A 13,623-nucleotide genomic window follows, 5' to 3' on the forward strand; every position below is an offset into this window, starting at 1 on the left:
TTTTTACTGAGCACGTTGTTGAAGGAACGTTACTCTATCTGCTCACGTTCCCCCAAACCAATCCAGCATATATGAACAGCACTAATCTTATTATTACTGGAGGAGGTGAAAAGTTTGATATGGCACAATAGAGTCACGGGTTATTATGCTGCGGGCTGCTTAGCTTTTCTGAGATCAGACTGCATTCTTTATTCGACCTAAATCTTAAAAGGAAGAGGTAATTATGATCTGACAGGAAACTAGGCAGGCAGAGATGAAGGAGGCTCAGAATGCTCTACTTTGCTAATTTAAATGTGTCGTTGTCAGCATGGGCTCAGTACTGAAAGCAAAGTTTAAAAAGGACGAGCATTGCAGTGCAGAACTTTGCTTCGTTGCTTAGATGCACCTTTAGCTGTGTTGATTTCCGGTAAAAGCGTTTGTCAAACTGGGAGGCCCTTTCCTAATCGACTTAAATCGCTGAACAATAACAGCATTAATGAGTGCAGACTCAGGCTCGGCTCTTTATAATAAGAAGAACGCGGATTGTGAGAACATTTGTGCTTAAGTCAAGCGTGAAAGGGATTGTCTGGTGGTATGTTCCTTGGCTCGCCCACCTGGTCAGATCAAGGCAGCTTTGGCCATATGACTTGGTTGCTGAACGCTCTGGCTGTGGTTTAGACCTTGTGATTGGGCCTTCACTCCAGCTGGTCTCTCCCTGAGCTTTGAAAATTAAAAAAAAAAATCATAACAGGAGTGAACTTTTCCTCAGGTGATCTTTGGTGTGCTTGTTCCTCTGAAACAGCAAGAGATTTGCTTTTAATCATCATCATCAAACTGAAAACTTTTCCAGGTTCCTGGAATTTCAGGACAAGGACAGTTTTATTGTTTCATTTAGCTCTGAATTCATTTTGCTCCTTTGAAGGAGCTGTCGGGGTCAGACAGCATCTGCTGCAACCGATCCATCCTGTGCAGAACTCGAAAACAAACAAACCAAAAAACCCCCTCATTAGTTAGAAAATACAACATTCACAGAACCTAAATCTCTTTATGTGTTAGAAGTTTTTTTAAAAACCATAACTAAAAAAAAAAACTGTGTACCAGGAGATGAACATACGGATTGAATATGACCATAATCCCCTCTTTCCCATTCAAGCTAACTGGAAGCAATGGGGAAATGTATGAGGCCTTTTCAGTAATATGTAATATTGTAAGAAAAGGCCATGGGTGGAAATATGTTGGTTGTTTTGGAACACACCATTTATTTCTTGCATAAACATTAAAAGATAATTTCTTACAATTCAGACATAAACAACACTTACCCTTATCTGATTCCATTATTCAGAAAGTGTTGGGATCCTGAATTGTTTTGAGGTTTATTTATTATTTTGTATTCCTTAGTCTCTTTCTTTGATCAGTCTTGTTTCTGTTATTTTTAGTTCAGTCCTTCTTAGTGATTCTAGTTTATTTCTTGTCTCTAGTTATTCTTTGCTACTCTAGTTTAATTATGTTTCCTAGGTCTAGTTATTCTTTATTATTAGATATGTTTGTGTACTTTCCCTTGCCCCCTGTGCCACTTTCTCTCTCTCTCTTTCTCCTGACACCTGCAATCAATTAGCCAATCAGCTCAGGTCTATTGTTCCACATTCAGTCTCCCAGTACTTAAGCGCTTCTGCTCCTCTCACTCTTTGCTGTTTACACTGTTATTTTTTTCTCTGTGTTCCCTGCTGGCTTTTTCTATGGATTTGTGGTTTTTGCTCTGCTCTGACTCCCTGTGGGGTTTTGTAAGTTTTTAACATCTTTTTTCATTACAACTCTTAACATGATCCATGATCCCAGCTCCTGTCTGCATTTTGGTCCATCTGCGAACTCACACCTCATGACAGAGAGTGGTCAAAAAAATCATTTTAGAATAAATTTTTAATTGTTGGGAAGCCCTGTGCAACAAGAACTATCTATGGCCAAACAAAATTGCAGTATTAGTATGAACTTTAACAGTCTTAAACATTCAATGGCTTCTCTTCACTTTTCCTATATTAATTCAATTAAACATCAACTCGTACACCAACCCATGTTATGAAGAGAACATGCATTGATAGTCCATGCATGTCTTCTTAAAGAACCACAACAAAAACAAAAAAGGTTCATGATTCCTGATTTGAAGTGAATATTTTTTGGCATGTGTTTAGACTGTTTGTGTTCAAAATGTTGTCTGACAACAAGCACAACATCACTGGTGACAAAGTTCCTGCAAATTTTGTTTGATTTTTATAATTCCTGCAACATAGAGAGGTACGGTCCACAATTTACTTGACCTTCGAATATACAAGTCCTCCTTTTTGCATTGGGTGTTTTCGGTTTTCCACCACACTTTTCAATTTATAGGCAAAAAACAGCTGTGGATCTCTGCAGCTCCTCCAGAGTTACCTTATCCAACTCATTCTCTGATAAATGCTCTGCTACCCTTGCCTGTTAGTTTAGGTGAACAAGTAACAATAATTTGAAGAGTGAGATATTCAAAGCTTGTTTTATAATCTGCACAGCTTGATCCTTGACTTGTCTGCTGTGTCCCTTTGTCTTCATGATGCTCACTGTTCTCTAAGGCTCTCTAGCAAACCTGAGACCTTCAAATAACATCTGTGTTTCTACTGAGGTCAACTTACATACAGGTGGATCCTTTTTACTAAATAGATGACCTCTGATGGCAACGGATTTTATTTTAGGGGTCGAAATCCCTAATATAAAATGTTTTCAGGCGACTTTTAAAAAATATTTTATTTGTAAAACAATTATGAAACTCAAGTTTCATTTTTTTCCACTTCACAACTTGCACTACTTTTATTAGCATAAAATCCTAATATATTACATAAAAGTTTGCAGATGTAGCATGTAAAATTTTTTTTTTTAAAGTTTATAACTATATGGACACATTTTCAAAGCCTGTAGGTTAGTATGTCAGTGTATCCAGAAAGCAGTACAGTTATCCAACATTTGTTTTGCTTCCTGTTTTTTTTTTTTTTTTTTGCAGTCTAATTATAGCTCTATGTTGTTGTTTTTTTCCTATTTTATTTTCACAGATGGAAACAACTGAGCGTTTATTGTACAATACCCTCGATGGTTGGAAATGTTAGCTGGAAAATATTCCTGTGAGGCCCTTTGGAGACTAAACCATCATTCTGGTAGTAAGTACAACGGTGCTTTTGACTTGCCATGAATGGGCTAGTGAGCAAGTCCTCTGGCCCAACAAGCCGTCATTTCCAGACGCAGTCTGCGTTTGTTGTTGTTCACGCTTACATATTCATGTTTCTGAACGGCAGATTGCTGGATCGAATGGCAGAGTGAGACAGTTTGAGTTTTCTGCAGAGTGAGCAGCTCGCCCCGGGTTTCTGTCCCCAAACAACGTCATTTTGATCCCTCCAAAGACTTTAATCAGACTTTATCCCAACATTCACACTACACAACAAACACAGCATCAACAATCCATCTGCCCCCTCCCACACTCCTTTTTTTCCCTGAGCCCCCGCGGATCGGTGTTAAATATGTCTGAAACATGAAAGACAGAGGAGAGAAAAGATTAAACAAAAACACAAAAGAACTGCGGTCTGGGAAAGACATTAACTGGAGTAAGTAAACGTCCGAGTGCGCAACGGAAGTAGAAGGGTTGGGGCTGGAGGGCGGTGGGGTGAGTTTTTGTGCTGTGTGTAAGACGCACAGCTGATATGAGTATTTTTAAGTTCTCATAGAGTCCATGATGGGCTGTAAACCTCACAGCTTACAGGAACCTTTTCCTCACACCAGGCTCCTGATGCCCTCTCTGGGCAATCCTCAACTTCTGGGGCCTCATAAAAAGCGTGCCTGCGCACAAAAAATGTGCGGCGCCATATTTTACGCACAAGTAGGCATGCATAAAAATTTATTTGCGTCAAAGTTTGCATAAATATACGCGCACTTCTTTGCCGGCGTGAAAATGTGCCGCAGCCACGCAAACGTTTTCTGTGGACAATATCAAACTACAAAGCATCGAAACTCACCTAAATACACTCTGACTACATTCGATGTTATTTAAACCAAGATCCATAACTTCAAAAACAGCACTTTCTTTTTTACTTCATAATTCAAAATAATAATAAATACTAATTAAGAGAAGCTTCTTTATCTGTTGTGTTTAGGCTTGTACCTGATGAGGCCAAGAGACGGGACAGATTTCTCTTCTTTTCTTATTGGAAATTTATTAGTATAACAAAACATCTGTGGCAAATTAAGTTGTACTAATAAAGTTACAAAGGTTGCCATCTTGAATCCTGTTCAAGCCGCATGAAGCCATTTGACCGACTTGTTTTACACTAAAGGGTCTGCATTAACACAACTGTGCAGCTGTCAGCAGGTGATTCAGTTTCCAAGGCAACAACCTAATCAGTCACTAGTGAAGTTAGCCTAAGATTAGTGATGTGTTATGTAAGGGCGCTCAGGCGCATAATGTCTAGATTTTCTACTTGTGAAACACTCCAGCTGCATTCTGACCCGCCATTCCAGGGACTCCATGTTCCATAAACTGGTGGTATAGAATAAGATGGATGCATGTAGCAGGGAGGAGAGTTTCCCTGTTCAATACCGGCAGGAAAATAAGGATTTCAGGAAAGAGAGCAAAAATGTTAATTATTTTTGAGCTAAAGAAAATCAATTTATTCTAAACTGTTTTGTGAAAATACTGTACTAGTACTCCTTGAACATTTTTGCATTTTATCACATCACAACAACACACTTGAATTATTTTTATTTAGGCTTTATCTGACAGAAAATGTGATTTAAATTTTTTTTTTAATTACAAAGTATGTGAAATGTGTGCTTGGTAGTACTTTGGATAACCCAGTTACAGCTATTGCAGGTGTGTCTCTACCAGCTTTAAGAAAACATTTAGCCTATTTAGCCTCAAAAGCAGCTCAAGCTCAGTCAGATTGGATGAAGAGCATCGTAAAAATTGAGCCTTGCCACAAATTCTCGATTGGATTTGGATCTGGACTTTGACTGGACCATTGTAACATAGTCTTCTGCAGCCACTGACAGCCCTTTGCAAGCCTGTCAGTGCAAATGAGCTGTCATACTATTTCTGTTTTCAGATGACAAATTGTGCTTTTACAGATTTTTAAAACATGATTATAGGACTTTGTCCTGCGTTGAACTTCTAGACAACTTTATCTCTGACCTCTCTGCTGTGTCTTGGTCTTCATGATACTTTCAAACCTCTGAGTGTTAGGATCTTGGGATGGTTTGGGTTTGCTTATTATTTCTGTGTGTGTGTTTCTTTTCTTTGATTAGGTCAGTAGTGTTTCTGTTTCACCCTAATTCAGTTCATTAGTAACTTTTGTTGTCTTATGTTCCTCATGCCTAGTTATTAGCGACACATTCATTTTCCTAGTTACCCAGTTTGTGTTCTCTCCCTCACCCCATGTCCAATTTTCTCTCTCTCTCCTCACACCTGAAACCCGTTTCTAATTAGCTATCTGTTCCTTGTTCTTTAACCAAATGTTCAACTCATTCTCAGTCACCCCTTGCTGGTTCCTCACATCAAATCCCATTATTTTCCCTGTTATCTGTCATTTTCCCTAAACCTCCCTGTCGTCTTTGGTTTCTGGATTCCTGTTTTTTTCCCCCCTTTTTTTTGCTCTGTCTCGGCTCCCTCTTTTCCCCATGATTTTTGTACGTTTTGCTCTTCATTTTCCCGTTTTTCATCATCAATTCTCCGCTGCTGCCGCTCCTGCATCTGGGTCCCACTTTAAGCAACACGCCATGACACTGAGGTTTTCACAGATCAGCTGAATTTATAGTCAATTACAAACTGATGGACTCTGGATTTTTGTTTGTTCTATCGCCGTAAACGGTGCTAAGGAAACACGCAAAATATTTCATATTTTTAGTTGTGTACATTTTTTTGGTTTATTACAAGGTATTAAGTTAACAAAAGGAAACACATAAAGTCTTTTTTTGGTTAGTGCCTGAGTTGTTGTGGCCAGCAGGGCATTGGGAAGGCACCTCTCCATGCATTCTTCAGAGGCCCTGAGACAGGTGATCCATATACCATCACGTTTGTGTCATAACCACAAGTCCCTGTGTGTGTCACAGTCATAGATTTAGAAAAGCGGTGTGTGTTAAGGATGCGGTACAGACTGTCAGTGTTGCTATGTCCCTCAGCACCTGTTTCTACTGTTTCAAATGGCTGTAGCCATGGATCCAGCCCCCTTCTAACAATAAACACGAGTGACATTTACATTTCAGGGGAAAACAACCACACCGTTTGACAACTTGAACATATGACCATCTGAAAGGCTTTAAGGTGCATCTCAGTAAGTTTACATCATTATCGGCATCATTGAAACGTTTATTTTTGTAGTTCAATTCAGAAAGTTAATTCATGTATTTTTTTAAAAAAGATTTTATTGGCTCTAAATGCCTTTATTTGACAGTGAATTGACAGGAAAGAGGGTAATGAGAGAAGGGGGAAGACATGCGGCAAAGGTCACCAGGCCAGGAATCAAACCTGCGACAGCCGCGTCGAGGACTAAGACCTCTATATGTGGGTTGTGCTTAACCCCTGCGCCACCACAGCACACCCCCAATTCATGTATTTTTATATTACTTTTAATGATTATAGTTTACAGCCAATGAAAACAAATAATTCAGCTCTCTCTTGAAGTTAATTTTAAAAACGACATTTAATTCAAAAGTGTAATTTGATGGCCTTCACTATCATGGAGAAAATTGCAGTTGTCCAGTAGAGAGTTACTGACACCCTCCACATGGAGGACAAGCAACAAAAAGCATCGATAACGGAGATGGGCAATCACAAAATGACTGTATTAAAAAAAGTTTAGTGGAAAGAAAGTGTAGCAGAGAAAAAACACAAGAAACAGGGGTGACAATAGCTTTGTGAAGACTGTCAAACAAGGCTCATTCCAGCTGGACTCAGTCATTTAGGAGCCACACATCTTGCCATGTGCTACAGATGTTACATTCCTCGACTGAAGCCAGGCCTAAATCAGAGACAATGTCAGAAGCATCTCACCTGGGATAAGGAGATAAAGAACTGGACTGCTCTTAGTGGTCCAAAGTCCAAAGGTAATGTTTGCAACTCTTATGTAATTTTCTACTTGTCTGAGAAACTGAAGTTTAGGTTTTTCTTCCACTCAACTTTCTATCATTATGCTCTATGAGCAGACGGCATCATTAGCAATGACTGCGTGTGGTTTAACATGTTTGTGCATGGTGTCACCGACACCTCTGGATAACTGTCAAGTGTTCATTAGCTGTAATTAGGAAAACTGACAGAAATAAACATTTAATATATGGAACTCTGTGCGTGTGCAATTAATGTATATTATATATCGATTCTTTTTTTATTTTAACGGAACATATTTTCCATTCCATTGGGATGCTTTTGTATTTTGTACGATCAGATTAAAAGAAATCCTGCTAAATCGGAGGCTTATGTGCATTGTTATCATTCAACCTATAGGACTTGGCCCGGGATCAGTTCATCTTCCAGGAAATCTTCCTAAACGATGGGTTTGTTAGCGCTGTCTCATTCGTCCCGCTGCTCTCCATCCCGGCGCTCCGACTTCTCCGCCTCTTCAGTTTCTCCCCACACAGCAGGTCACCTCAGAGAGACCAGCTTCTCCCACCAGGCTTCAGACATATCTTTCGGTTTCCTGAACCTCTCTTTGGAGTTGTTTTTTGTTGTTGTTGTTGTTATTGATTTTGTTTCTCAGATGCAGTTTCTGGTCATCACTCTGATGTGTCTGACTCCTGCGCGCTCCACCCCGCCTGCCGGAGCGGAGGAGCGCTGGACCGGAGGGGCGCACCAGGAGGAGAGCTGATGTGGCGCGGCAACATAGAAACAGCTAAGAGTAACTCAATTACAGCAGACTTTATTCACGGAAATGACCGTAGACGACGTGGAGCAAGTGCACCGCTGTCACTCTCGCTTGTTGTGTTGAACAAAAGCTGTAAGCGTTGCTTGACTCGACTGTTTGCGCGCTGCTTTCAAAGTGATGCCAGGTCGTTTTGCAGTGTTACTGGAGTTAATGCATGTGCGATTACCTCTCCGCACCCCGCTGATCAACCTCTTACACCTGACTCTTGAGCAATGGTCACTGAGGGTCACGTTTCAGCGCGACGGACTTATCAAACTATTGCGCTTTCTGGCTTTTACGACCGTGTCTTGATTTACAGATAACTTTTGAAGCTTGGCCAAGCTACCGAGACCGTAAAAAACGAACCCGAAGGCATGGTTTCATCCTGCACGGCGAGGCTTGCGGGACTTTACAAGTTGTAGTCCACTTTGAGGCAGAGATCCAGTGAGAGGTGGCAGGAGAAACAGTCGTGACAGGGGGTGGGGGGGGGAAAAAATGCTCGGAAGTCCATCCAACAACGGCGGCCTCAGAATGCTCGCTCCCCCGGCCCCGAACGACGACAGGCGGGTAGAGTTCGTGGCGCTCACCGCCGTCCAGACCGAGCGGAGCGAGCCGTCCACCCCGGAGCGCGGACACCCGTCTCACCGCACGGGGCTCCTGGGCACCCCGCTGCCCGGACCGCCCGGACCCCGAGCCAACGCATCCGCTTCAAGTAAGCGCTTCAGAAAGTTGCAAAACTGCCTTTACAACGTTCTGGAGAGGCCGAGAGGTTGGGCGTTCATCTATCATGCATTCATGTAAGTATTACTCTTATCAACGGCATTACGATTAAACCTATGATGCAACTTTTAGAAACTTGAAAGAAGTTTTTCAATAGCCACCTGTTTTTTTTATTTTTTTTTACTTCCCAATCCAGCTTTTTGATACAGAACAACTATTTGATAAATTTTCCAATTAGGTCTCCTGAGTTGCCTATGCTGCAATTAACCGGATCATACTCCATACATCATCTCCACATGAGGTCTACTGTTCAATTTCCCCCTTGTCTCCGTCTTAGTAAATTAGTAGAACAACTTTCGATATTTAGTTTAAACCCACAGGAGGGGAAGGTTTTGAGTCAAACCCCACTTTGTCTTTTTTTTCCCAACTTGACACACTCAGTTATGTTGATGTGAATGATTTTCTTGAAAGATGTTTTGATGAAATTAGAAAATATAAAATGTGAGGGGGTAGGTGATAAAAGCTTGTCTTTTTTGTGACTTTTGAGAATTTCTCTCTGAATTTCATGTGGATTTATTGCAGGAAGGGAGAAAAAGGCTGAACAATTTTCACACTCTTAACAAAACACATCTCTGACTTGAGCAACTTCTCCACATCTGGGAGCGTACAGTCAGGATTCTGACGTACCCACATGCCAAATGCGCTGTAATTTATATATCTTGTAAATTGTGGAAAAGTTTGAGCGCATGGGTACAAAGGAGCGGTCTTCTTCATTGCATTTTGAGATTAATATGTGGATTATTAGTCACTTTTTTAATCCAGATACAGCATATATGACAGATTTTACTTGTAATCTTATTAGAAATGAAACAAGTATTGTTGTGTGACTTATGGAGCTAAAGTATTTGCTAAGAGTTCACTCTGCTCACATTGAGGTGTCTTGATATATTTCAACATCTTCTCCAGTGAAGCCCTGGACTGTTTTGCCTGCAAGCAGCTGCCTTCCAGCTGTTTCTGCTTCTGGAACATGATGGACGAAACGTTATGTGTGGGAGCTCCTTGGACGGGGTCGTGCTTTGCGTGTCATTGTTTATACAAGTACAGCTGTCTGCCTGCCAATGCCATCATGTGTTTGCTGCAGAGGGAAATCCCACTGCAGGCCTGTGACTCTTGCATGTGTTCTCACCCTCTACTGTCCGCGCATTTGTGAGAGCAGAAACCTCCTTTAGCGTATTTTGAGCATACATGACAATACCTGGTATCGGTTTCAGCAGCTCCCCTTTGAATTTTCAGGCTCTTTTGGGGGGATTTTGTGCCCGCATGAAGGAATGCACAATTGTGAGGTGGAGAGAATATGATGCATGCTTTCAGAAGTCACCGAAATACTAAGCGGAGTCCAAGGAAGACAGCAGACAGGTCAGGGATAAAGTTGAGGGGAGATTTGAAGAATGGTTAGGTCATGAATCAACTGTTCAAACCTTTATGTAATATTAGGAAGACTATGGGCTGCAAATTTACAAAACATGACCATGTAAATAAACTAAAGGACAACCACGAGTCCCTTGGTAACTCTGGAGGAGCTGTAGAGAATCTATTACTTGTACAGTCCTCAATTCTAGTCTTTTTGGAAGTCAGAGAAAGTTTATTTCTCAGTTTGCCATAGTTAATGTAAGGGGCACAGCAAAACATGTGGCAGAAGGTTGTTCTGATCAAATAAGACCAAAATGTAACTTTTAGGGACACAAACAAATTGCCATGATTAGCAGGAAGCTATCGCTCCACATCATGCTGAAAACTGTGATTGCTTCTTTAGCTGGAACATAACTGTTAACATTTAGTAGAGGGCGGATTGAGCTAAATAAAAAATAACAACAACAAAAAAAGATAAATTCAGTCTATGTTTGAAGCTGGTAGAGACGTAACCCAAAAGACTAGAAGCTGTAATTTCAGTGACATGTGGTTCAACGAAGTACTGACTCCAGGAAGCCAAATACAAAGGCACTCCACACCTTTCAGTTTTTATTTAAAAACTTTACCTATCTATTCACTATATCACCTACGCTGTGGTTTTCCCACAAAGTCCCACTAAACTAGATTAAAATTTATTTGTATTTTAGTGTGAAAAAGAAGTAAAGATGTTCATATGTACAGCTCTGGAAAAAATTGAGACAACTGCAAATTGATCAGTGTCTCTGATTTAACTTTTTATATTTATATGTGTGAGTAAAATGAACATTGTTCTTTTATTCTATGAACTACTGACAACATGTCTCCAAAACTCCAAGCAAAACTTTTGTATTTAATTGAAGAAAATGAGAAATGGTCAAAATAATGAAAGAGACACGGTGCTATCAGACCTCAAATAATGCAAAGAAAACAAGTTCATATTCATTTAAAAACAACAGTACTAAATGTTTTAATTCAGGAAGAGTTCAGAAATCAATATTTGGTGGAATAACCAAATGGAATGGAATAACTTTTTTTTTTTCAGAGTTCTTTGATTATGATCTGTGGGATTTCCAGGATAGTTCTGTGACATTTTCCAACCAAATGTTGGATTGGATAGCAGCTCAGCCATTGTTGTTATTTCTCCATTAAGGAGGCCCGTGGACGTGTCCATATTGTGTTTCAGATGCCGCGGTCTCACAAATGAAGCTTGACTCATCTTGGGAGAGAAGTTCTCCTGTGACGGCCTGCTTCGTGTTGCTGTCTTAACCAACTCCATCACACACACTTGCTGAGACTGAAGCATAGCGGGATCTTTAAAGACCGCACCGAGACGTCCATTTTTGTTTCATGCGCATCTGTCTACCTGAGAGCATTCTTCCCATGGTACCGCATCACTCCGAGCGCTGCATTCTGTTTGATTAATTACATGCTCACGGTAAGCGAGGAAAATACGGTGTACCGTGAAGCTCAATTAAAGGTACGTTGATCTTATAATTAAATTGAACCATACACTGCTGTGTTGGGTGCTGTGCCAACTTCAGTTGATCCTTTAATTAGTCCTACATTGTAGCAGGGGACCCTGGAACAGATGTGTTGCCTCTTCAGAGCCTCTCATCGCAGAGGTTTGTGGGAGTTTTTGTAGGGGGGGAAAGGGGTAAAGAGCCTCTCTTCTTATCTAACTAAGCTGATCATAGTACGCCATGGATAACTTTTGCACCCTCCCTTCTAAACATTCCCCTTTACATAATTTTAAATATCTGTATCTCCCATGAGGTAAAAAGCTTTTTTTTCTAAGTATCAGCCTTATGCTCATTCAGAACTGGCACAAAGTGTACCCTCCTTAAAATTCTTCATCTCCCACACCTACTGAACTCATATTGCCTACCAAGCACAGAGGAGGGGTTAAAAGGCAGAAACCTGCTCAAAAAACACAATGGAGTTCCCGGAAAGTTTTATGGAAGGCATCCTGGTGCAAGGAATCTCTTTGTGCATGAACCCGATTGGTTGCTTTGACAACCTGATGGGGGTTTTATTCAAGTGGTGCATTTACCATCTGAAATGTTAAGTCCCACTTGTGTTGTTATGGTTCTTTGAGTCATTCACATCAAATACTCTTCATAACCTCTTTAAATCTATTTGCTCTATATGCAGGTTTAGCCTGATTCTATTCACATCCCACCAAGATGGTTTTGGTTAAAGTTTGGTATAGAGATGTTTAATATCTTTCAGTTCATAACTGAGTGCAAGCGGTATGTAATGTTTAGTCAGTCGCAGTATGCCCTACACTGGAGGTTCTGTTTCATTTTAGAGCATTTTTTTTGTTTGTCAGGCTCTGGTTCTGTGAAAAAGTAGACATTGTGGTTGGAATTATTATTTTTTTAACATTTTGTGATAACGTTTGAAGTCTGTACAACACATTCCATATTTGGTACTACCATCAGAGCCGCACTACAGCAATACAGGCGTCACAATATCAGTGTGTGTGAAATATTACAATTGCAAAGATCTGCGTCCACATGCAATATTTGAAAAAAAACAAATAAGAAAATCTAAGTAATTATTCCTCTTTTATTATGTTATTATTCTTATTTATTTACATTTTTTATGACCTATTCGCACGGGATAAGCATTATCTGGGGACTCAATGTAATAAATAAATTACTCCCCATTCTCTGCTTTTTATGTTCTGCTTTCGCACAGGATAACAAAACCTGAGATTTTGCTGAAATTTACTGGATATGATGTTGACACACTGCTTTTTTATAAGCGGGTATAGGCAATACATAAGCTAAATTTAGCAAAGCAAGCTTTTCTCCACTGGTTTATCTCTATAGCTAATAAGTCAAATTGATAGTCATCTGTTATTTTTTTCTATATCATCACACTTATGAAATACTGTAATAGTTCTGGATAGTTGTATCAGATTTTCTTGGAATGGGAGTCATATGCGGGTTGTTTGCACTGTTATTCTTGTCTAGGTTACGCATGTGTAAACGTGACACATGAGCCTGCCAGAGGACCAAAAACATTCAGACAAGGCTCAGCTACAGTGCTTCCCCTCACCTCTGACCTTCCACCCTTTTCCATCATTGGCGGTGCCACATATAGATGTTCACATGGGGCCATCTGTTTTGGCCACATTATTGTATCCCAGTGGAGGGTTTTCCAGGGTCGTGGGTCTCTAGTGTAGAATCCTGCTACTGCTCTGCGATCAGGCCTTTACAGCGCTGCTCGGAGCCAACTAAATCCAGGCCTGCTGATGTCCAAGACCGCATGTCATGTCTTGGTCTCGGCCTTGGCTGGGTGAACCGCTGCAGCGTCTGGCTGAGTGCAACATTCCACTGGACTTCAGCCTGAAAATACAGTGAAACGTACACAAGAGAGGACAGGGAAATGATTAAAGGCTGAGCACTGGCCAGTCAGAGAGATTGATTAGTTCGGAGGAGGGTGAAGATTTACTGGCTGTCCATTATTGATGTCTAATTGAGGAGGAGCACAGATGTGGTATAAGATTTTAATGCAAGGGTTTAAGAATGATCTCGTGCAGCTTCGTCAGCATGAGTGGAATAGA

General features: G+C 40.6%; 2 protein-coding genes across 3 annotated transcripts in view; both read left to right on the forward strand.

Moving 5' to 3' along the window:
• aunip (aurora kinase A and ninein interacting protein) overlaps positions 1-13,623 on the forward strand; it is a 954,922-nt gene that overhangs the window by 125,161 nt on the left and 816,138 nt on the right. The window lies entirely within an intron of this gene.
• The window catches only part of kcnq4 (potassium voltage-gated channel subfamily Q member 4), a 57,863-nt gene continuing 50,882 nt past the window's right edge, over positions 6,643-13,623 (forward strand). The window contains exons 1-2 of one of the 2 annotated variants that reach the window (XM_028036545.1): positions 6,643-7,877; positions 8,203-8,680. In XM_028036545.1, coding sequence (XP_027892346.1) covers positions 8,379-8,680 — 302 coding nt within the window. In that variant the 5' untranslated portion in view covers positions 6,643-7,877; positions 8,203-8,378. Of the gene's footprint in view, positions 8,681-13,623 lie in introns of both variants that reach the window. The other variant, XM_028036546.1, reaches the window with a different exon arrangement.

The sequence above is a fragment of the Xiphophorus couchianus genome, chromosome 13 (assembly GCF_001444195.1).
Source record: "Xiphophorus couchianus chromosome 13, X_couchianus-1.0, whole genome shotgun sequence".
Classification (NCBI taxonomy): Eukaryota; Metazoa; Chordata; class Actinopteri; order Cyprinodontiformes; family Poeciliidae; genus Xiphophorus; species Xiphophorus couchianus.